Source organism: Oncorhynchus keta, chromosome 1, assembly GCF_023373465.1.
Source record: "Oncorhynchus keta strain PuntledgeMale-10-30-2019 chromosome 1, Oket_V2, whole genome shotgun sequence".
In the NCBI taxonomy this organism is placed as follows: domain Eukaryota; kingdom Metazoa; phylum Chordata; class Actinopteri; order Salmoniformes; family Salmonidae; genus Oncorhynchus; species Oncorhynchus keta.
Window position 1 is genome coordinate 52,323,428 of NC_068421.1, and position 23,896 is coordinate 52,347,323.

The 23,896-nt window shown below is 42.1% G+C and overlaps 1 protein-coding gene and 1 long non-coding RNA gene across 2 annotated transcripts; one reads left to right on the forward strand and one right to left on the reverse strand.

Annotated features, from left to right (window-relative positions):
• Positions 1–7,692: 7,692 nt before the first annotated feature.
• Positions 7,693–9,841, reverse strand: LOC118387471 (uncharacterized). Its single transcript, XR_004826419.2, has 3 exons — positions 9,720–9,841; positions 8,736–8,860; positions 7,693–8,364 (listed from the first exon to the last, which is right to left on the reverse strand). It is a non-coding gene; the product is annotated as an uncharacterized LOC118387471 (long non-coding RNA).
• LOC118387459 (T-cell acute lymphocytic leukemia protein 1 homolog) lies at positions 9,759–15,055 on the forward strand. The gene is made up of 4 exons (XM_035775843.2): positions 9,759–9,904; positions 11,442–12,087; positions 12,705–12,802; positions 13,233–15,055. The coding sequence occupies exons 2-4, from the start codon at positions 11,579–11,581 to the stop codon at positions 13,691–13,693; spliced, it is 1,068 nt and encodes a 355-aa protein (XP_035631736.1). The 5' UTR covers positions 9,759–9,904; positions 11,442–11,578; the 3' UTR covers positions 13,694–15,055.
• The last annotated feature ends 8,841 nt before the right edge of the window (positions 15,056–23,896 follow it).

Consider the following 23,896-nt stretch of genomic DNA (forward strand, 5'->3'; position numbering starts at 1 on the left):
ACAGCACTATCAAACAGCTCACCCCACTAACCATCCCCCACACCAGAAACCGGGAATCAAGGGGTGATGCACTCTGGCTCTCTCTGGACCTTTCCTTAACCTGTTGTGATTGGTTGACAAGATCACAGCTTGGGACTTTGACCGTGCATATACTCTCTTTGTTACAATATGCAATGACAATTTGATGGCCGTATATTATAATACAGTTGCTGTTCATTAGTGGTAACGAAATACATTTAATGACAGGTATTTCTAGTAACACGGTATGTTTTTCTAGATGAACACAAAGTTCAAATGTCATAGGCCTATGCATGTTTTGCCAATATCTCGGCATAATACATACTTTTGGAGAGGTCACACCACTTCTACCTCAGAGCTGGCCTGTTGCCCGCATTGGAGGGCCAAACCCCTGTGGTGGCAAATGTCCGCAAGCGGGACATCCACTCCCTTATGGGGCCTTTGGGGCTTATGGGGCTTTTTAGACATCTGAAAACCAACAGGCCAATTAAGGATAATGACAAGTTCGTCAACTTTGGCTATTATCAGCTAGGCTATCATCATGGACTGACTGATTTGAATTCATAAACAAATACTTAGATATTAACTTAGGCTATATACTGTAGGTAACATAAGCATTGGCTAGACATGGGCTCCCGAGTGGCGCAGTGGCCTAAGACACTGCATCTCAGTGCAAGAGGCGTCGCTATAGTACCTGGTTCGAATCCAGGCTGTATCACATCCGGCCGTGATTGGCCCATAGGGCGGCACACAATTGATCCAGCGTTGTCCGGATTTGGGTGGAGTAGGCCGTCATTGTATAAGAATTTATTCTTGACTGACTTGCCTAGTTAAATAAAGGTTCAATAGAGAATAAATGTTTATGACAAGGCAGAAGTTTGTCTCCTGGACATCAACACATTAGCTGGCATAATTCTACCTAGCTAGTCAAAAGAAATTCAGTTGACACTAACTCTGATAGCTGCCTCCATTGAAAGTGAATGTTGCTGTAACATTACCAAATTATATGCATGACTGTACTTACTGTAAGCTGTTTACAAAGCTAGCAAACAAACTTAGCTAGCCGAATAGCATTTACTACAATGAGCAATAACTTAACCGTGGTAATGTTAGCAGATTGCATGATATTTTAGATCTCACCAACTTTGACAGTTCTATTACCTATGAAAATGAATGCTAGAGTTACTGTAATGTTACAATACCATTACCATGCTAGCTAGCTTGCCAGGCAGCTGCTAAGCCAAAAGTGTGTGTTCTATCTGTGTGGCTAAACTAAGCAGAAACTATTGATAATTTAGCGACAAGTTAGCGGTTGTTATTTTATTATACTGTTGGGAAACAAGTTGTTAATATCACAATTGCAGTATAATTCAGGTATTATAATTTATATATATATATATATATATATATATATATATATATATATATAGTTATTTTTACCCCCTTTTTCCTGATATCCAATTACAATCTTGTCTCATCGCTGCAACTCCCCATTGAGCTCGGGAGAGGTGAAGGTGAAGCAATGCGTCCTCCGAAACATGACCCACCTAACCTTGCTCCTTAACACCCACCAGCTTAACCCGGAAGCCAGCAGCACAAATGTGTTGGAGGAAACATCGTTCAATTGGCAACCGGGGCAGCCCGCAGGCACCCGGACTGCCACAAGGAGTCGCTAGAGCACAATGAACCAAGTAAAACCCCCCGGGCCAAACCTTCCCCTAACCCGGAGACGCTGGGCCAATTGTGCGCCATCCTATGGAACTCCCGGTCACGACCGGTTATGGCACAGCCAATGAATGAAGCCCAGGTCTGTTGTAACACCTCTAGCACTGTGATCCAGTGCCTTAGACTGCTGCACCACTCAGGAGGCCCCTGAAACACTCTAAATTGCATGGATATGGGTCAGAAACAGTAATTCTAGTTTAAAAATTGACTACAAAGTGTAAATAGGATAATTTTGGTCATAAAGTAAGTCTTATCTAAAAGAGAGTTTGGAATATCAGTGTGTCACACTGAGTAAAATAATGTTGGGCTTGGATTACAATTATTTAATCAAATCATGCCCCCCTTTTCCAAGCTCCATGTACAAATCGGCCCTCCACCCACTTCACTTCCCTTTATTGAATGGGGCTCATCACCCCCAACATGTTCAAAGGAGGACAGACTGAAAAGCCTCCACAGCCAAAGTTATATGGTTTGCACGCCCTGCTGACGGACCCAAGTATGCTGAATAGCTAGGTGGTTGGAGTTTGTCGGTCCCCAAGTCTGCACCAGTAACGCTAGGCCGGTGTGCAATGACTGGAATATAATGACCTCTCTGGTATACCTTAACTTACAACGTTAGATAATGTTTATGCTGGTTATGTAGGTAGCTAGCTATCTTTTGATAAAGCGATGCAGGCTAGCTAACATTAGTTAATGTTAGCATAGCTAGGTCATTATAACTTAGTTAGGTCGTAGCTTATACACACTTATTGTGTATTGTCTAGATACTGCTGCAGGGCTCTACAGTGCAACCATTTACTCTTACTCTTAAATATTTTGCAGTGCAACCTGGGATTTCAATTTACGAACACCAGTGCGCCTAGACAAATTAAGGATTCTAGCTTTAATAATACCTCAAATATTTTTTATTGTGTTCCTACATTTCTTTGTGTGTGCCTTTTCCAATTTAGGCGCACACGTCGCTCTATGTAAAAAAAAAGGTCAGCATTAGAGCCCTGGGCTATGTAATATTATAAACTGAGTGGTTTGAGCCCTGAATACTGTTTGACTGACAGGTGTGGTATATCAGATCGTATACCACAGGTATGACAAAACATTTATAATTACTGCTCTAATGACGTTGGTAACCAGTTTGTAACAGCAACAAGGCACCTCTGGGGTTTGTGTTATATGGCCAATATACCACGGCTAAGGGCTGTATCCAGAACTCCACTTTGCGTCGTGGTATATTTGCCATATACCACACCCCCTGGGCCTTACTGCTTAATTATCATTGGATAATGCTAGCAAGGCAGGCTAGTTCATAGCTCATACAAGTGTATTCTGTATTGTCTAGGGCAAAACTAAACAATGGATGCAGCAATGGTGGTGGCTAACTCATGTCTGAGTCTGGCTAATGCAGTGTTCACGTGTTAGTCGGAACTCAGAAATTTGCCATTTTCAACGAATCAGCAAGTCAGATATTTCAGAGTTTCTTAGTTCCGACTAGCATGCGAACTCGGCATAATACAGTGAATCTAATCCAATCTGGAGCTACAGTCAGTCTCCACCTGTAAAGCATAGAATTAGGGTTTCCACTAGTTCCCAGAGACAAAGTAAAAATTGGCTATAAGTATAAATGGATGAAAACAAAGGTCAATTTTAGTAGTGTGGCTAAGGTTAGGGTTGGGTTTAAAATCATATTTTAAGATAAATAAATTGTTGAAATAGGAGGGATTTATGACTATGGGCTGTGGAATTAGCTTTACCCGAGTTACTGCCCTGATGACACAAATGGCTTCATCAACAACGGTAATGTGAGTCTTGTAAAAAGTTGTATTAAAAAATACCCAGTACTGGATGTCATCTTGGTTGTGAAATGCATTATCAGAAAGCTTATTTTCTTTATAACAAAATGCACTTCACCACTTGGCTGTCTATTGTATCACCGTGTCACAGGTCCTCCCAGTCAACACCACCTCATAAAATGACGAAGTACAATGTATATAAAGATTGCCTGCTGCAGTTGTCCAAGTTTGAAGCTGAACATGCAGCTCACTACATTCAATTCGATATAATTGAATAGCCCATTTCATTGAGTGTGTTATGAACTGGCCGATTTAGTAACTTACTTTGAAAGGATGGGGATTGCGTCTAAATAGATGTTTGGTCGTCTAAATTAAGTGTACTTGTCTTTAACTGCCATTTCCCAAAAGTCAGACTCTTCCCACACGCCAACTAATTTCTCTCTGCTTAAAGAAGCATCTACATTCAACTACTTTCATGTGGTTATCCTTATATATATAGAAGCTAGCTAGCTTACAAAGAATAACAACAAAAAATATCTAGTTAACAGAAGAAAGGAAGACAAAATAAGGACAAAAGAAGGACAGAAGAAAAAGGAAAAGAAAGAGGACAACAAAGTGAAACAGTCAGCACTTCTATTGCAACTTCGTATTTCGTCGTCCTAACGTAGTCTACACTGCTATCTGCCCAGCAGCTAGCCAGCTAGCAAACGTCCACCGTCTACCGAATAGCAGCACTGTAGAAACTATTACACTCAACTGAACGACTTGATTAGTGTAGTGTTAGCTAGCTACATAGTTGTCTTTGCTGTCTTCGTATCCAAGATAATTGTGTAGTTTAGAGCGTGTAGTCTTAGAGTGATTATCTTAATTTACCGAGGTTAGCTAGCCAGCTATTTGCCGTCCTTAACGTAGGAGACACTGCTAGCTAGCCAACAGCTAGCCAACGTCTACTGAATAGAACCTCCGCACTCAACAACCCGGTCGCATTCCGCTTCGCTCCACAGGTAGTATCACATTTTCATTTCATTTCATTACAGCACAACGGTTTGATTTGTTTGATCGTAGCTAGCTACATAGCTAGCTACATAGCCGTCTGTGTATCAAAGATAATTGTGTAGTCTAGAGTGATTTTCTAGGTTAGCTAGCCAGCTATTGTCGTTCTTTTAACGCAACGTAACGTAATCAACACTGCTAGCTAGCCAGCTAGCCCCCGAATAGCAGCACTGTAGAAACTATTACACTCAACGGAACGACTTGATTAGTGTAGTGTCAACAATGCAGCCACTGCTAGCTAGCCTACAAAGTCAACAACGCAGCCACTGCCAGCTAGCCTACAAAGTCAACAACGCAGCCACTGCCAGCTAGCCTACTTCAGCAGTACTGTATCATTTTAATCATTTTAGTCAATAAGATTCTTGCTACGTAAGCTTAACTTTCTGAACATTCGAGACGTGTAGTCCACTTGTCATTCCAATCTCCTTGCATTAGCGTAGCCTCTTCTGTAGCCTGTCAACTATGTGTCTGTCTATCCCTGTTCTCTCCTCTCTGCACAGACCATACAAACGCTCCACACCGCGTGGCCGCGGCCAAGTCTCCGACCACTACCTTGTATCCTTTTCCCTCTCGCTCTCATCCAACACTTCCCACACTGCCCCTACTCGGATGGTATCGCGCCGTCCCAACCTTCGCTCTCTCTCCCCCGCTACTCTCTCCTCTTCCATCCTATCATCTCTTCCCTCTGCTCAAACCTTCTCCAACCTATCTCCTGATTCTGCCTCCTCAACCCTCCTCTCCTCCCTTTCTGCATCCTTTGACTCTCTATGTCCCCTATCCTCCAGGCCGGCTCGGTCCTCCCCTCCCGCTCCGTGGCTCGACGACTCATTGCGAGCTCACAGAACAGGGCTCCGGGCAGCCGAGCGGAAATGGAGGAAAACTCGCCTCCCTGCGGACCTGGCATCCTTTCACTCCCTCCTCTCTACATTTTCCTCCTCTGTCTCTGCTGCTAAAGCCACTTTCTTCCACTCTAAATTCCAAGCATCTGCCTCTAACCCTCGGAAGCTCTTTGCCACCTTCTCCTCCCTCCTGAATCCTCCTCCCCCTCCCCCCCTCCTCCCTCTCTGCAGATGACTTCGTCAACCATTTTGAAAAGAAGGTCGACGACATCCGATCCTCGTTTGCTAAGTCAAACGTCACCGCTGGTTCTGCTCACACTGCCCTACCCTGTGCTCTGACCTCTTTCTCCCCTCTCTCTCCAGATGAAATCTCACGTCTTGTGACGGCCGGCCGCCCAACAACATGCCCGCTCGACCCTATCCCCTCCTCTCTTCTCCAGACCATTTCCGGAGACCTTCTCCCTTACCTCACCTCGCTCATCAACTCATCCCTGACCGCTGGCTACGTCCCTTCCGTCTTCAAGAGAGCGAGAGTTGCACCCCTTCTGAAAAAACCTACACTCGATCCCTCCGATGTCAACAACTACAGACCAGTATCCCTTCTTTCTTTTCTCTCCAAAACTCTTGAACGTGCCGTCCTTGGCCAGCTCTACCGCTATCTCTCTCAGAATGACCTTCTTGATCCAAATCAGTCAGGTTTCAAGACTAGTCATTCAACTGAGACTGCTCTTCTCTGTATCACGGAGGCGCTCCGCACTGCTAAAGCTAACTCTCTCTCCTCTGCTCTCATCCTTCTAGACCTATCGGCTGCCTTCGATACTGTGAACCATCAGATCCTCCTCTCCACCCTCTCTGAGTTGGGCATCTCCGGCGCGGCCCACGCTTGGATTGCGTCCTACCTGACAGGTCGCTCCTACCAGGTGGCGTGGCGAGAATCTGTCTCCTCACCACGCGCTCTCACCACTGGTGTCCCCCAGGGCTCTGTTCTAGGCCCTCTCCTATTCTCGCTATACACCAAGTCACTTGGCTCTGTCATAACCTCACATGGTCTCTCCTATCATTGCTATGCAGACGACACACAATTAATCTTCTCCTTTCCCCCTTCTGATGACCAGGTGGCGAATCGCATCTCTGCATGTCTGGCAGACATATCAGTGTGGATGACGGATCACCACCTCAAGCTGAACCTCGGCAAGACGGAGCTGCTCTTCCTCCCGGGGAAGGACTGCCCGTTCCATGATCTCGCCATCACGGTTGACAACTCCATTGTGTCCTCCTCCCAGAGTGCTAAGAACCTTGGCGTGATCCTGGACAACACCCTGTCGTTCTCAACTAACATCAAGGCGGTGGCCCGTTCCTGTAGGTTCATTCTCTACAACATCCGCAGAGTACGACCCTGCCTCACACAGGAAGCGGCACAGGTCCTAATCCAGGCACTTGTCATCTCCCGTCTGGATTACTGCAACTCGCTGTTGGCTGGGCTCCCTGCCTGTGCCATTAAACCCCTACAACTCATCCAGAACGCCGCAGCCCGTCTGGTGTTCAACCTTCCCAAGTTCTCTCACGTCACCCCGCTCCTCCGCTCTCTCCACTGGCTTCCAGTTGAAGCTCGCATCCGCTACAAGACCATGGTGCTTGCCTACGGAGCTGTGAGGGGAACGGCACCTCAGTACCTCCAGGCTCTGATCAGGCCCTACACCCAAACAAGGGCACTGCGTTCATCCACCTATGGCCTGCTCGCCTCCCTACCACTGAGGAAGTACAGTTCCCGCTCAGCCCAGTCAAAACTGTTCGCTGCTCTGGCCCCCCAATGGTGGAACAAACTCCCTCACGACGCCAGGACAGCGGAGTCAATCACCACCTTCCGGAGACACCTGAAACCCCACCTCTTTAAGGAATACCTAGGATAGGATAAAGTAATCCTTCTCACCCCCCTTAAAAGATTTAGATGCACTATTGTAAAGTGGCTGTTCCACTGGATGTCATAAGGTGAATGCACCAATTTGTAAGTCGCTCTGGATAAGAGCGTCTGCTAAATGACTTAAATGTAAATGTAAATGTAAATATATACAGTATATTCTCCAGACTTGCCCAGAGGGAATTGTTGATATGTTGTAAATGTTTTATTCTAGATTTAAAAATATATATATATTCACAAAACATGCATGCATGTCTTTAGTATATTACAGATAGAAATATGAAAAAGTTTCAAAACCTAGCCTGGAGGTGGCCCCCATAGAAATAGGAAATGGAATACTAGAAAGCCACGAGCCTTCTTATGATGGAATTAAGGTCATCCATCTTGGTAAGAGAGTTGTTAAACCATGGTTTGCCAGTGCTGTGATAAGATAGTGTAAAATATCTTGTGTAAAAATGAATTTGAAGAATTTGTATGTATGTTTGTTAGCTAGCTAGCCAGTTTTAGATGAATGATTCCATTGATTTTTCAAATGAACTGACAACATTCCATTCAAACAATGCAGATGATAGGACTTTGACAAGTTGTAAGTGCAACAAGTAGGCTACTGATATTTGATCATATAATAGCAGAGTCAGCTTTCCAAAAATATTAAATGTATGGTCTGTTTACATATATTTAGAAGCTCTTTATAACAATAACCTATATAAATCTTGTAAACTGTATTTATGATTATATGACAATATTTGAGGTTGACAATAACTATATTATACCATTTTTGATAAATCACGTCTTTGTTTTATTTTCCTGCATAAGCAAAATCAGGATTATGCCTCTTCTGCCATTCATTCCAATTAGACTGGGTTGGATTTCTCCCTGACCAATATGGCTGCCATTTTCACTCCATTCTGGAACTTCGAGAGTTAATGACAACTCCCTCTGGATCTCAATGTTCGTCGCTGGTCTTCACTGAAAGGATGTTGGTCGTGAGCAATGGCCATATCTATGGTCGTGACAGAGGGAGCTGCGTTGACAAAGAATTAATGACAAAAGGAAATAATTTCAGCAGTTTTCTTTTTTTCCACCATCAGGCCTAAATGTCAGTAAGCTTGTGAATATCTGACATAGGCTAATTAGCCAATTTGCTAGAAAAAATATATCTTCCAAGCGGTCTCACACATAGGATATATTTAGCCATTTAGATGTGTGTTTTGTTCACTAGAGGTCTACTGATAAAAGATTATTGATTTAATTGTGGCATGTCTTTGAGAACCCCATCATTTACCCTCAATCCCCTACTTTGAAAGAAGGGATCGAAACTGGTAGGCCTAGAGGACACATGTAGACTTAAAATAGCACCAAACATTGCGTCTCTGAGAATATTGGGTGTCTCACCTCCCGCTTTGACGGATGAACCTGCAGGCAGTCTTATCTCTGTCTGCAAGGTGGTCCTTTGAGCTTCACACCAAATTCTGCCAAGTCTCTCAAGGCATCCATCCCTACGCGATCGATCCAATCCACTGCAAAAATAACAAAGCAAGAGAGGATTAAAGGAGTCTGATAATTTAAACGATTTACCTATTTTCCTCTTATGTGGGTCTATGTTTATTTAATTTAGGCTATAGGACTTTCATTGTATAGCCATGCAGCTAATCAGGCTAATGATGATAATCATAAAAGTGATGTAGACTATACCCGGTAGGCTGTGCTGCTTCAATTGATATTGTTGATACAATTGATACTGTTGTTTGGTTTTTCTTGCAAACCTATCTTGGGTGAATATTGAATACGCCTATTTGAATGGCCCAAAAAACGGGGAGATAATTGTGTTCCGAGTGTTGTCAAATGCATTAACATATGAGTTTGACCCAAATGACAAAGTATTAAACTACTTAATTATCATTGTTGCACGATATAAAACGACCGGAAATACACTCAGTAGCCCAATGGTATTAATTTTACATGTCGCATTCATTAATTCAAATACATTCATCAAAAACTTGAGAATTCGCTGTTCATTCATTCTCCTTCATAAAAGGTTAAAATATTAGTCAAAACAAATACATTTGCCTAATGGTATTTTTCTCAAGTCAACATCCCAACTGATATGATTTAAATACGCCCCATTGCTCTTGAACTAAGACTTGGAGCATTTTACAAGGCATGCACCTGCTGTAATAAACATGGATTTGTATCCCTTAAAATCTCCGGTTATAGGTCTATGTCAGTGCATATCCATTCACAATATAAAGCAATAGTTTTTCCTCGCGCTTTCCCAAGATAAAAAGCCAAATAATAATGAATAATTTAATAAATAATGGTTTTAGGGGCTTATCGAATATGGAGTGGCCGCAACTGCGTGCCCTTATCTCTCCTCACCACATTGCGCCTGTGTTCCGCTCGCTCCCCATACTAAGTGGCGCACTGGACGTGATGTGGAATTATATAGACCTCACTTCCAGTTTCCACGCAGCACTTCAGTGAATCTAAAACATCAGACATGGATTACCCTCGACAAAATGGCTCCACACATAGCCTACTCGATCAACAACACTCCGGCTATGGTAAGGACAACACACCTAAATAGGCCTTATCAAGTCACATATGTTGTTGTCGATTTATGGCCATGTTATTGATCATGTGAATAGATAGTTGGAACATTGTTGATCATTGGCCGTTCCTATTTCGGGTTGACGTTTGTTTTCTCGGTGAAGTGAAACACATCAGTTAGCCTATCGAATTAGCATTCGTTGTATCTACCAATAGAATGGGATTGAACACGAAACATGGACAAAGATTCGATATAGTCAAATATTTTTTCGTTTTGATAAAATGTCCTCAGTCTATCGACGCTTTCATTTAAATCAAACAAGACGAGCCTACACACTCAGGGCATGCTAGCCGAGAGGCTAAGATTAATTTATGGGTGATCATTTGATTTTGCAACAATGAACAACAAATCTATTTTAAATATACGTTAGCTATGCATTCGGCTATTATATCTCCTCCATAGGCTATTGTGAAACAGAAAATGATGTAGCCTACCGCAATATTTTTGTAAAAATGTGTGATGGCCGAGTGTACCTACACATTTTATAGAATGATAAGGTTGGCGATGCACAACGTTCTGCGGACTGTGGCTCAATTAAGGTTCAAGCTTTCAAAGCCACAGTAGGCTCATAAATAAACGACGCAAAACGCACTCTTATTCCATTTCATTTTACGTGCCCTACAAGCTGTAGCCCAAAAACTATTCCCACAGTGGTGGTGAAAAAAACGACACCAGTTCCTTTTTCACATGACGTAAGAACTTTACTGAGGAGCAAGGAACTGATTATTTTGAAACTCAAATCATGAACACGCAACAAAGTAGGCTAAGAACAGAAATAATCCAATAAAAAACACATGAAAAAAGACAAATCAATGAACGAAGAATTATGAAATCAATTGGAAAAACAGGCCCCCGAGTGACAGAGGTTATCATTTCACTTATATTAATATGAGTATGTTATATAACGATAATGATACAGTGAAGGGCAATCAATTGTATTGATTTCCACGCAGAGATAACGCTTCCGTTTAACTGCACGGCGTGCGTTGGACAGAAGCAATATTGGGAAATCGTGAATTTAGAACCAAGGCAAACTCTTTTAACAAGAGGCAAAGAAATAGGCCAACAATTGTAAAAACAACAACACAAATCACAAAGAAAGGCATTGGCTCTGATAATATCCTCTAAATTATTAGCCATGAAGGGATATGATTTTCCCATGTGATGGACCGCAAGAGTGCAGTCCGAACACTTCATTGGATTAAAAGCCGTATTGACAAGGGAAGCAGTAGCGCAACAGTGCGTTCGTAGTTAGAAACATTGACAGTATATGCACCCACCCTCAATGATGTAGAGAGAGCACCGGGCAGAATACACAGGTCTGCCTGCAGAGTTGGTTGATGATTTGCCGCGCACGGGATTGACTGTAGGCCTACCATTTTAGATCTCTGGGTTATTCCAGTGTCGCACGTACTCTGCATTTTTAGTATTTTATTCGTTAGATTTTTTTTATTCATACATAAAAAGCATAAAATCTTTATTTTTTGCAGGTGACATCAAGGATTAATATCGGCGGATGAAAGAGATCGTTTCGATGCGGAGGCATCCGTCGATGGCATTAAGCAAATGCACTTTCACAATTTAAGATATATTTACGCACGGTCTAATCTATCAAATAACCGCGGAAATGATGGAAAAACTGAAACCAGAAGTTGGGCAGCTCAGTCCAATGGGCAAGGAATGCAAGTCTCCACATCACGACAGCATGGCGACTTCCATAGCAGGTCGTGTAAGTGGGGAGGGGTGCGAGGCTGGTGGTGAGACACAGGAAGCGGCGTCGGCGAACTCCGCTGAGAGGGATCGTGTCCCGGGGGAGCGCTGCAACGGGACTATCCTCTTTGATGCAGTTACCAAGGAAACGGCGTACCACAGCGAGCAAAAAAAGGAAGTGCCGGTGATCGAGTTGGCCAGAAGAGGAGGGCTCGTGGACATAAAAGCTAGGGAGCTGACGGCAGACGGCAATCACAGGATACAGACCACCGAGCTGTGCAGACCTCCTATTCAACTGACACTGCCTTCCCGGGACCCGTTGTTGAGCGAAACTCGAATGGTGCAGTTGAGCCAACCTGGGTTCTCTCTACCTGCACGAGCGATGCTGTACAGTAACTTTGCTCAACCGCTCGCTGCTATGAACAGGTAAGGCAAGCTATTCCTTTGGAAAATGTATATGTCATAATATTGTGATTTTTCATGGACAAGTTTGTGGCATGCGTCAGTGCATGCATGCACTGTTCATCTGTCATATTTTGATTGATGTAGCCTATTCTACTTTTAGGACTGAAATGTGCATCGCTATTTCCATTTTCAGACTTTGTTTTCATGATCATCATCATATTATTATTATTATTATTATTATTAGGCCTATTATTATTACATAAAGTCTTTAATTTGGTGTACATTCGGCCTACCTGTCATCATTTAATTCAACAAAATCACCAGAATAAAATAGTCGACATATAGCCAAAAATACACGAGTTGAATCAACATTGTTTCCACATAATTTCAACCCAAAATCGCGTTGAATCAACGTGGGACAACTCATTGAATTTGCAAAATGTAATCTTTTTTTACCCAACTTTTAAACTAAACCCAGTGACATGGCGACATGTTTTGTTGATTTCACGTTAGTTGACATCTAAACCAAATATAATTCAAACCTAGATGTTGAACTGACATCTGTGGCCAGTGAATATAGGCCTATATATTTGTAGAGGGAATTTGTCATTTGACTAATTCACACTATCTCCCTGCAGTGGCTACGGTGGGGAGATGGAACAGTATGGCATGTATCCCAGCCATCGGATTAAACGTCGACCAGCGCCCTATGAGATTGAAATCAACGATGGTAATGGTAAGATCATATATATTTTTTATACTTATACAAAATGCACACACACACACACACACACACACACACACACACACACACACACACACACACACACACACACACACACACACACACACACAAGTTTGGGGTCACTTAGAAATGTCCATGTTTTTGAAAATAAATAAATAAATTGTCCATTAAAATAACATCAAATTGATCAGAAATACAGGGTAGACATTGTTAATGTTGTAAATGACTATTGTAGCTGGAAACGGCTGATTTTTAATATGTACATAGGCTTACAGAGGCCCATTAACAGCAACCATCACTCCTGTGTTCCAATGGCTTTTGTTCCAGGTCAACTCTAACACATCTGATTCCTACATACTGCTGGTGTATACAGTGTATAAATCAGACATGATCAGAATACCTATCCTCCTCTCCCTCTCAGGCTCACAGCCCAAAATCGTGAGGCGGATATTCACCAACAGTCGTGAGCGCTGGCGCCAGCAGAATGTGAATGGTGCCTTCGCTGACCTCCGCCAGCTCATCCCCACCCACCCGCCCGACAAGAAGCTCTCCAAGAACGAGATCCTCCGACTGGCCATGAAGTACATAAACTTCCTGGCCAAGCTCCTGGACGACCAGGAAGGTGTGTTGGAGGCCGGCGACAGCGGTGGTATTGTGGGGGCGCGGACCCACGAGGCCCGAGGGGAGGGCCTGGTCCGGGAAGAGCTCCTCCAGGGAATGCTGTCGCCCAGCAACTCCAGTTGCGGGAGTCTTCTGGACGGGGACGGTAGTCCCGACAGCTACACCGATGACCAGGATTTGTCTATAGGGTCCAGAAGGCCCACCTCCAGAGGCCTCCATCATCACTCTGGACTCCACATTGACGAACAAAATCAGAGATGACTCTACGTTTTCTTTATGGGGAGAAGAACAGAGAATGTGAGATGGAGGAGCTTGGCAATTTTCTTACCAACCTGGAGTGAATGGGCAACAATAGGATGGTTCCGATGGCGATACATTTCATGCTGTGTACAAATTTGATCTTTCTCTATTTTCTGTTTCCCTCAATGGCCCTGTCTGTCGTTGGCTTTTCCAGAGGTGGGTATGTTCTCTGGTGGAACATAAAGGCTTTGTCCCAACTGCTGTTGTAAGCAGGTGATGGATTGGAAGTCATAACAGACCTAAAATGTAACTCAGAACATAATATCGAAAAACAATTAAGGGAATTTCCAAAAACAGCATGAATCTCATAATGGTACCTTTTCTTGCCTGAGATCAAAGTTTGTTTAGGTACAGTGTTTGACTCTTTCAACGACAATGAGAATTTTGTTCTTAAGTACTATGGACTGTACTAAATTTAAGTGATTTGTTTTCATCTTAGAGCCCTCTAATGTCAGTTCTTTTGTTCTTTTAGTAACTCAAATTTGGAGTTATCAAATAATAGTATTTCGACCTGATTTCCAGTGACATTTTTCTTGAACACCACGTCATAAGTTGTTGGATAACACAGTTTATCCCCAAACACACAGTTTTGCAGTGAGATAACTGATAATTGTTTTTAAAAAGTGGGAGATCTGTGTTGCTGTCAATGTTAATGTTGGGAGAACAACAAAACGTTTGAAAGTGTACTTGTTAATGTGATATTCACATAAACCATATGGTTACAATATTTACCATACAAAATTTAATTGAGGTCAAATTGTTGCCATTTCTGGATGGAATAATATGGATAGCATATTAGTATGACATGACACACACACACACACACACACACACACACACACACACACACACACACACACACGATGCCTGTCCAATAATTGAACAAAATAACAATATAATATCTTTGTATCTTGCAACGTAAGAGGTACAAATGTGCATAAAAACAGACCTGTACATTTGTATTGAACAATGAAACGTGCCATTTTTGCACTGGTTCTTTCATTGTGACCATGGTACATTGAGTTGATGTTTTCACATTCACTTCTTAAATTTCTCTTTTATTCATAACATTAATCAAGTGTTTTACCACTGTATTTGACATTAAGTACGTCTGCTATTTCAGCAGACTATATTGAGTAACCAGAAATGGTACCTTTACGTCTTCGATGTGTTCAACAAAAAAAGGGATATTCTTTTTTATGTGATATTTAGTAAGGAAAGAAACTGTTGCTGTTAAGGTGATTATGGAGATATCTATAAATATATTCAATGTTATATCTCAAATTTTATATACCACAAAATAAAAATGAGGGGAAAAATATACTCTTACGCTCATCGTGTATTCAAATTTCTATGTAATATTTCTTAATCATCGATTAAAGATGTGAGTCTATAGAAATGACAGCAATACAGTACAGTGTACAACTCCCATCACCAGTAGATGCTTCCAGTTTTTTAAAGGTAGACTGTCTGTATATGCAGTAGGTTGTAATCAAAGACATGTTGATATTGCAATGGCAGGTACAATCCAAGTCCAATAATTCAATTTGTTTTATTTATTTCAAAGTTTAATCAAATAGAGATAAAAAAAAAAAAAGAATGACGATGACATTTAATTAAAGGGAATTTCGGGGGGATTTTAGAAATGGACCCCAACCCCTGTAACTGTCCATAAAAAAATGCCATGAGAATTTCAACACATTTTTAGGACAATTCCCAGCTTTTCAAATTCCCATCCCTAAATATGACCATCATAATTGAATAATCGAATCCACAGACAGACCCCACAATCGATCTGGAGCGATGCCTCTTAGATGAGATGCAATGGGTCCGATGTCGTCTCCATGTTCCCACCATATGAATTGAACACGATTGCGAGAGATAGAGTGGCCAGTTTGAGCTAGAAGGTATTTGAGGGGGCACTGGGGCTCCAGTCATGATTACAACTCTATGATGAGCGGAGAGTTGGAGCTGATGACCGATAAGGATCACAGCCAATTAAAAAGCCGCCAGGGGAGACCGTGAGGTTGGGTTTACTGGTCCCTTAGCGAACGAAGGGGTGCGTGTGAAACACTGGCACATCACCAGTTCCCACCTCAGTCTATGCTACGTTTCACACTCAACAGTTTCCCCGTGTGTATCAAGAATGGTCCACCACCCAAAGGACATCCAGCCAACTTGACACAACTGTGGGAAGCGTTGTTCACCGCGGGCCAGCATGCCCGTGGAACGTTTGACACCTTGTAGTCCATGCCCCGACGAATTAAGACTGTTCTGAGGGCAACGCAAGGGGGTGCAACTCAATATTAGGAATATTTGTACAATATTTGAAAGTGACTAGTCAAATATCATTAGTTATCAGCTTAATTCAACTGCAGGGGTGCAACTCAAGATTAGGAAGGTGTTCCTTATGTTTTGTACACTCATTCATAAAAATGATCTTTGTTAGCTTATTCAATAAGTAGGACTTCATTCACCTCATACTGCACACTAAAAACCCAGATTAATACTGGTCCTCTACTTAAATGCACTTTCAATAAATGGGGAAGACACATGTCAGTTGAAGGTATTCAGTTGTACAACTTACTAGATATCCCCCTTTCCCAATGGAGATTTCCCATTGAAATAAAAAAATGTTTTTGTCCAGCACTAGGTTTAATCTGTGTCCAGGGAACCGTCCGTAAAGAAAGTAATGACAAACACACAGTGAGGGAGAGGTATTAACATCAGCAGTGTATTTACAGCAATTGTGAACACAACATTAGCCTGACTTGAGGTGGCGTGAAGGACTGGGATGTGTTCCTCTGTGAAACGCCATGGAAGGTAAAGGGAGAGTTTGGTGAGAGGGAGGCTTCAGTGATTAGTCAGTATTGTTTCTGTGAAAGGCTGTCTATAGAGGCGCTGAAGGGGTGTCCCCTTAGGGACACCTCAAGGACTTGTTATTGTGAGGTTTAATGCGGCGACATTAGGTGCAACCCCACTTTCCGGGACACAACAAACACAGGTCTATATATAGTGTATTTTACAGGTTTATGAAATGAAAGCTGTTTCACTGTGAACGTTGGCTATGCAGTATGTTATGCAGCTGTGTAAAAAAGTGTAGTGAAGACTTTCAAGCATGGTAACACACACACACACACACACACACACACACACACACACACACACACACACACTATTAATTACAGATCACTTCAAAACTAAAGTATCTACCAATTATGTACTGCTTTTTAATCGGGTTAAGACTCAGAACGAGACTTTCGACAGATGAACAGCCTCATCCACAAGAATCCCTCTGGTGTCCATTCATTATCCATCCATAGATAAAATCTCATTTCACATTCATCTCGTTTCATCATATTGAGTATGAGAGTGAGTTCCCTTCATGGAAATAACCCATTAAAATAACGGATTCAATCAAGACTTTTTCAACTCAGCGAAAGCACACCGCAGTGGAACAGGTCTTGTCCCTTTTTAATTAACTCTTAGAATCCTTCTCCCAGTTTCCCATGAGAACACAGGTGGAAGAGAGCAGTCAGAGCAGTGAGGCGACAAACCAGATCGGCATCCCAAATGGCACCCTATTCCAAACATAGTGTTCTCCTTTTGACCGGAGTAGTGCACTATATAGGGACTAGGGCTCCATTTGTGTCACACACACCAGGATAGATCTCCAAGGGACCCTCCCAACAAAGACAAGTGTTACAGACAGATAACAAAATAAAACATCTTTATGGCTGGAGATAACGAGACCGACAGGGCTGGAGAGAAATCAATTAACGGCCTCCTCCCTCCCTCTGTGTGTGGTTGATGGTGGGCTGGATGGGATGGGCCATAGGGGAGTTGTGCTGGCCCCAGAGAACAGAGCAGAGGGCTGGTTCTCAGCCGGTAACGGGACAGTGGGGAGAACCGCTGCTACTGGCTCCCAGGGCTGCTATCTGGCCACACATCCCAGCCTGCCTACTCCCCTGAGGTGTGTCTGTATGTATGTGTATGTGAGAGAGAGAGAGAGAGGCGGGAGGCTGATAATGAGGGGGTGGGGATGAGTGAAAAGGGACCTGCTAATTTGGCTGGTGCTGAGGTTGGGACAAAGCCTGCTGTTGATGCACTGTATAGATAGGCGGACAGAGAGACATACAGACTAACGGACGGACGGACACACACACACACACAAAGAGATGCTCATCATGTGTCCCTGGAGTCCAGAGGGGGTGTGTCCCCTGTCCTTCCAACACCTCTCCCTCTCTGCTCTACTAATCAACCATCTTTCATTTCCACTTTCTCCCGTTCTCTCTCATGCTTAAAATAACAACATGCACCTACAGTATGTGAAGCCCACCGCACTAACTTGACCCATGCCGGCTACAATAGCCGGTAGCTGCTGAATACTGAAAATACCAAAGCACCATTCTTCCGAATGCCAGATTTCAGTCACTTTTTGCATAATGTCGGTTCAGACTTGTGCATTTGTCAAGATCTCCTTAGCCTTTTGAATATAGTTTTATACTTAGAAATTATCCTTATATACAGATGTAAATAATGTTAGAATGAATAGTTAAGCCTCAATTTAGGCTATTACACGTTTATCTTGGAACACTGTCAAACGTTAACTCCTTAGTAGGCAAAACAGAGCTCAATAGATTACTTTTTAAACCAGCCGTCCAGTGACACATTAGACGTTTGGTCATGAGACTGATTGAACACTCACTCACCAAACCAAAGTCCTTCAGGGATTACTGTATATTCTCTAGGTTTCCATGTGTTTTCACCACGCAGCTGTTGTATTTCCTGGTCACTATAGTGGAAAATCAACTGTATCAAGGGTACAGGATTATTCTCTTTTCACCATTTGATATTTCTACTGAATAAGTTAATGGTTGGCCTACAAATGTCAATATCTTCCCAAAACCATCAAATAAAACCTTAGAAGTTATCGCCATTATTATCGAATGACCAGATGTTTTGTTTAAGCAAGTTTGGGTAAATCATTCACTGACGACAGAACCAGGATGTGTGCGCTCTACATTCCAAAAACAATCCTAAACCTTTGAGAACACACATACATTTTGAAGAGCTGCTTGCAAGCCTATTTTGTGATCCTAAAACTTAATTTGGGGATTTTCAGTGAGACTCAACAATGGGTAGAGCGACAACAGGGATTCTTTGGTTGATGCTAACTCTGGGAGTCGTCACAGCTCAAATAGGTAAGAACTCAAACTCATGGTTATTTTGAAGTTAATAGTGCCCTATAAAGAAAATAGCTGCCTGTATGTGACTCTGCATGCTGGTCCAATTCACTGTTGATAATAGGATGGGAAGTATAGGAAGTAATTTCATTCCCTAACAGTGGGCTTTTTTTTCAGTCTTGTACGGTAAATTCCAGAATGATGAATGTATCGGTTTACTATGTACTCGTTCCCTCTTGTCAATTCCCAGTAAGCAAAATGGTGCACTTTAAATGCTGAATAAAATGTGAAAATACATCATTTCCGGACATTGAAAATACGTAATTTCCAGATGTTGGAAATGCATATTTCAATCATTAATTCGATGGCCAAATTTCAACTCCACATTCCCAAAGAAGTAAGCATTACATTACAATAAGATTATTCCAAGCCTATTAATACAGGAAAGAGGAGCCGGCTGAAGATTGCAACATAGAATATTTATTATTTCTCCCGTCTGTCACATGCACTTACGTTAGCTTTTTGAAAACCTGGCAGCGATGATGTTCAAAGTTGTCCAGCACACAGAACAAACAGACCACTTCAACAACATTAGCATTCATAGTAACGGTTACAGAATTTATTCTTCTTGCTATGACTTCGATATGTAGTTGTTTATCTACCTTAGATGAATCCACTGACTAAGTCGCTCTGAGCGTCTGCTGAATGACCAACATGTAAATGTAAAAACAAACACTTACTAAACATGCTGGGTTTTATTCTAATGCGCTCTGCCTCCCAAACAAGTACACATTTGCAGCCAGGTCACCCGTGATACAAGTCAGTATTCGACGTCCATCCATGTCTGATGACGTCGGGAAATTAAGTGGATACCGGCCACTAGGGGCAACAAAGGGCACTGTTACCTTCAAGTTGGTTTGGGTTTTTGCAAGGGTGTTGTTCATGGGGATGGGCATTTGCATCTGCCTCTGGTGCCAAAGGTTACATGTTTGAATCCAGCGATAGAAAGTTGCTTTTAAGATTGTTGTTTAAAGCCTATCCTAAACCTTGATCCTTACCTTAAACATTCAGAGTTAATGTCTAACCTTAAGATTTCGGAGTTAATGCCTAACCTTAAAAACACTTCAAAATGTGACGATTGAGAAACATGGATGAACTTGTAATTCTGATGTGAGACAAAGCTTGTTGCAAACTACTTTTCTTTACTATGTACTGTACACCGATGTGCTGTTCAAACTCGTGAAACATAGATGTCTATGTGATTGGTTCCGATTTGGCGCAGTCTTGAACAAATCTGAACCAATTATAGACATCTAGTTTGGGTCAAATCAAGGCCGGTCCGGATTGTACGTAATCTGAATCAATTAGACAAGTCTACAGTGCATTCGGAAAGTATTCAGACCCCTTGAACTTTTCTAAATTTTGTTACGTTAGACTTATTCAAAAATGGATAAAAAAATTCCTCATCTACACACATTATGACAAAGTAAAAAAAGTTTTTTAGACATTGCACATTTATTAAACAAACTGAAAAATCACATTTACGTAAGTATTCAGACCCTTTACTCAGTACTTTGTTGAAGCACCTTTGGCAGCGATTACAGACTCTTCTTGGGTATGATGCTACAAGCATGGCACAACTACATTTCTGGAGTTTCTCCCATTCTTCTCTGCAGATCCTCTCAAGCTCTGTCAGGTTGGATAGGGAGCATCGCTGCACATCTTTTTTTCAGGTCTCTCCAGAGATGCTCGATCGGGTTCAAATCCGGGCTCTGGCTGGGCTTCTCAAGTACATTCAGAGATTTGTCCTGAAGCCACTCATGTGTTGCCTTGGCTGTGTGCTTAGGGTCATTGTCCTGTTGGAAGGTGAACCTTCACCCCAGACGGAGGTCCCGAGGAGGTTTTCATCAGGGATCTTTCTGTACTTTGCTCTGTTCATCTTTCCCTTTATCCAAACTAGTCTCCCAGTGCCTGCAGCTGAAAAACATCCCCAAAGCAAAATGCTGCAACCACCATGTTTCAACGTAGGGATGGTGCCAGGTTTCCTCCAGACGTGATGCTTAGCATTCTAGCCAAAGAGTTCAATCGGACCAAAGAATCTTGTTTCTCAAGGTCTGAGAGTTCTTTAGGTGCCTTTTGGCAAACTCCAAGCAGGCTGTCATGTGCCTTTTACTGAGGAGAGGCATCTGTCTGGCCACTCTACTTGGTGGAGTGCTGCAGTGATGGTTGTGCTTCTGGAAGGTTCTCCCATCTCCACAGGGGAACTCTGGAGCTCTTTCAGAGTGACCATTGGGTTCTTGGTCACCTCCTTGACCAAGGCCATTCTGTCCCGATATTTATTTAATCCATTTTAGAATAAGGCTGTAACCTGTTAAAGATAGGGCTGACTACTGCCCCCTTTGGAGGAATTGCGTGCCCATAGTAAACAGAAAAAAAATCTGTCCAAAATTGCTAATATATGCATATAATAATTATAATTGAATAGAAAACACTCTAAAGCTTCTAAAACCGTTCAAATTATTTCTGTATGTAAAGCAGAACTCTCAGGGCAGCCATTCTCCCAAACTCTCTCTTGTCATCATGAAAGTTGGGCCAACTTTGACGTCATCGCCCCCACCCTTCCCAACCAGCTACGGATCTGGGAACAGTTTCTATCTCTTCAGCGCGATGTCTGCTTTCAATGGGGCTTGTCATTGTGAGAATCGCGCACCCCCTCCACTTTGTGGAGATGTATGTATGTTTATTTTTAATATTGGCACAAAAAAAAACACAAAAAAAACTGTTTTTGCTTTTTCCATTATGGGTTATTGTACAAAATAAGTTTTAAAAATTGAGTGTAGATTGATGAGAATTATATTTATTTAATCCATTTTAGAATAAGGCTGTAACATATCAAATGGTGGAAAAAAGGAAGGGGTCTGAATAACTGAATGCAGTGTATGTTTGGGAAAAGAAATAGATCGGTCCGAACCGGATATCTGTGGACATTGAAATCAAAGGCCTGTCCAGACCGCACCAAAAAAAAAACCCATCATGAATGCCATGTTAGTAATCACATCAACTGGGATGATAACTCAAGAGAATGAAAATTACATTACAGAGAATTAGAATGACATGTGACAGACACATTGCACCTGGCCTGGCCTAGATTGAATATAAGCACTTAAAAAAATGCTTTAAGTAAAGTGTAGGCGGGTCGGAAGTTTAACAACAAATCCGATCCGTGCGCAAATATGGGGCAAAACAGTCGGTTTTGGCTTAGATCTTTATCAACGTGTAAACTATATTTTGTCTCCATGTTTATTGAAAACAAATACAGTTGCACTATGAGCAAATTTTTGCCATGTTAGCATAGACACGATATCAGTCAAAACACCTCAAAACAGGAACTGGTATCAAAAACTAAATTAATCTCTCTGAAACGAGCCACCTACGATTCCCCACACGGCAGCTTCTTCTGATTGTTGATCGCTATCTGGCCATCCAGAATCACAACACATGGACTTCTGCCCCATTGATGCGTGCGTATCGTTTTCGTGACGTTGTCAGCTAACCCGTCTATGGCCTGACTCTTTAAAAGGTAAGGTGGATCGGACACTGCCCCAGTGGCTGACAGGCATCATAGCTGTGGGTGTGTTTCTCTTCCTCATCTTCGTGGCGTTTCTGGTCAACAAGGCCTGGTGTCAGGACTCAAGGTAAGCCTATACATCGCTGTGACACCTGACCATCTCCAGTCCATACAGCTACAGTAGTAGGACAGTCAACACTATCATAGGCTGAGTCTGAAAACTAATAGGCATAAAATACTTGCTTCATCTGTCCTTTGTGCAATTTCCTCACCTCCCTCTCAAAGCACATCGGAGGAGAGGATTAAAGGTTACTCCCTCAGACATCCTCAAATGAGCGTTGGGAGCGAGGCAAGGAATCGAGGAAACAAGTTTGACGGAAGCAAGGATTTGACAGGCAACATTTTTAAACATACTGTAGCCAGACATGGTTTTGAAGTACACAGAGTATACCAAACATCATGATCGCCTTCCTAAAATTGAGTTGCACCCCCTCCTTTTGGCCTCAGAACAGCCTAAATTCGTCGGGTCATGGACTCAACAAGGTGTTGAAAGCGGTCCAGTGGGATGCTGGCCCATGTTGACTCCAATTGTTGTAACTTTATTTTATTAGGGAGTCATAGAGACCAAGGTCTCTTTTAAAGATGAGCCCTGGATTACATAAATGACAGAAAATACACATCAATATTAATACAATATGCAAGCAGAAAGCAAATAAAAAATAAATAAACCTGTATTAAGGTCACCAGAACAAATACAAATTAATTACTTTGTTTAAAAATCACACAGTGATTTTCTGGATTTTTGTTTTAGATTCCGTCTCTCACAGTTGAAGTGTACCAATGATAAATGACAGACCTCTACATGCTTTGTAAGTAGGAAAACCTGCAAAATCGGCAGTGTATCAAATACTTGTTCGCCCCACTGTATATGAAAACATAGCTTTGTATCCACCAATGTGACATCGAAGTGGGCACACCAACTTTCTAGTAGAGAATGCAGTGATGAGTACTAAAAAAGTTGCCCATAATAAGATGCAGTGCGCTATGATAAACTGCAGTTAACGGCTTTAATTAAGTGGCAGAACGTCGACTGAAATATGAACTAACTCATCAATATCCAGATTCCCAAAAATGTATAAGCCGGGATATAATCAATGTGGACACCATCCAAAGTACATATTTTATTTTGACGTGCTCTAGAGAACAACGCATACTTAGTTTCACATGCAATCAATACTAATTTCAGGTCAATAGAGTTTTTCTGTAATACAATGAAGGCAGACTAGTTCAGATAGAGCCTGGTCAACCGTGGGGGCAATAGACAACAGTATCATCAGCATACAAGTGCAGGTTACAGTTTATTTTACAGACAAGTCAATAATGTTAATGTAAATAGTCAAAAGTACAGGA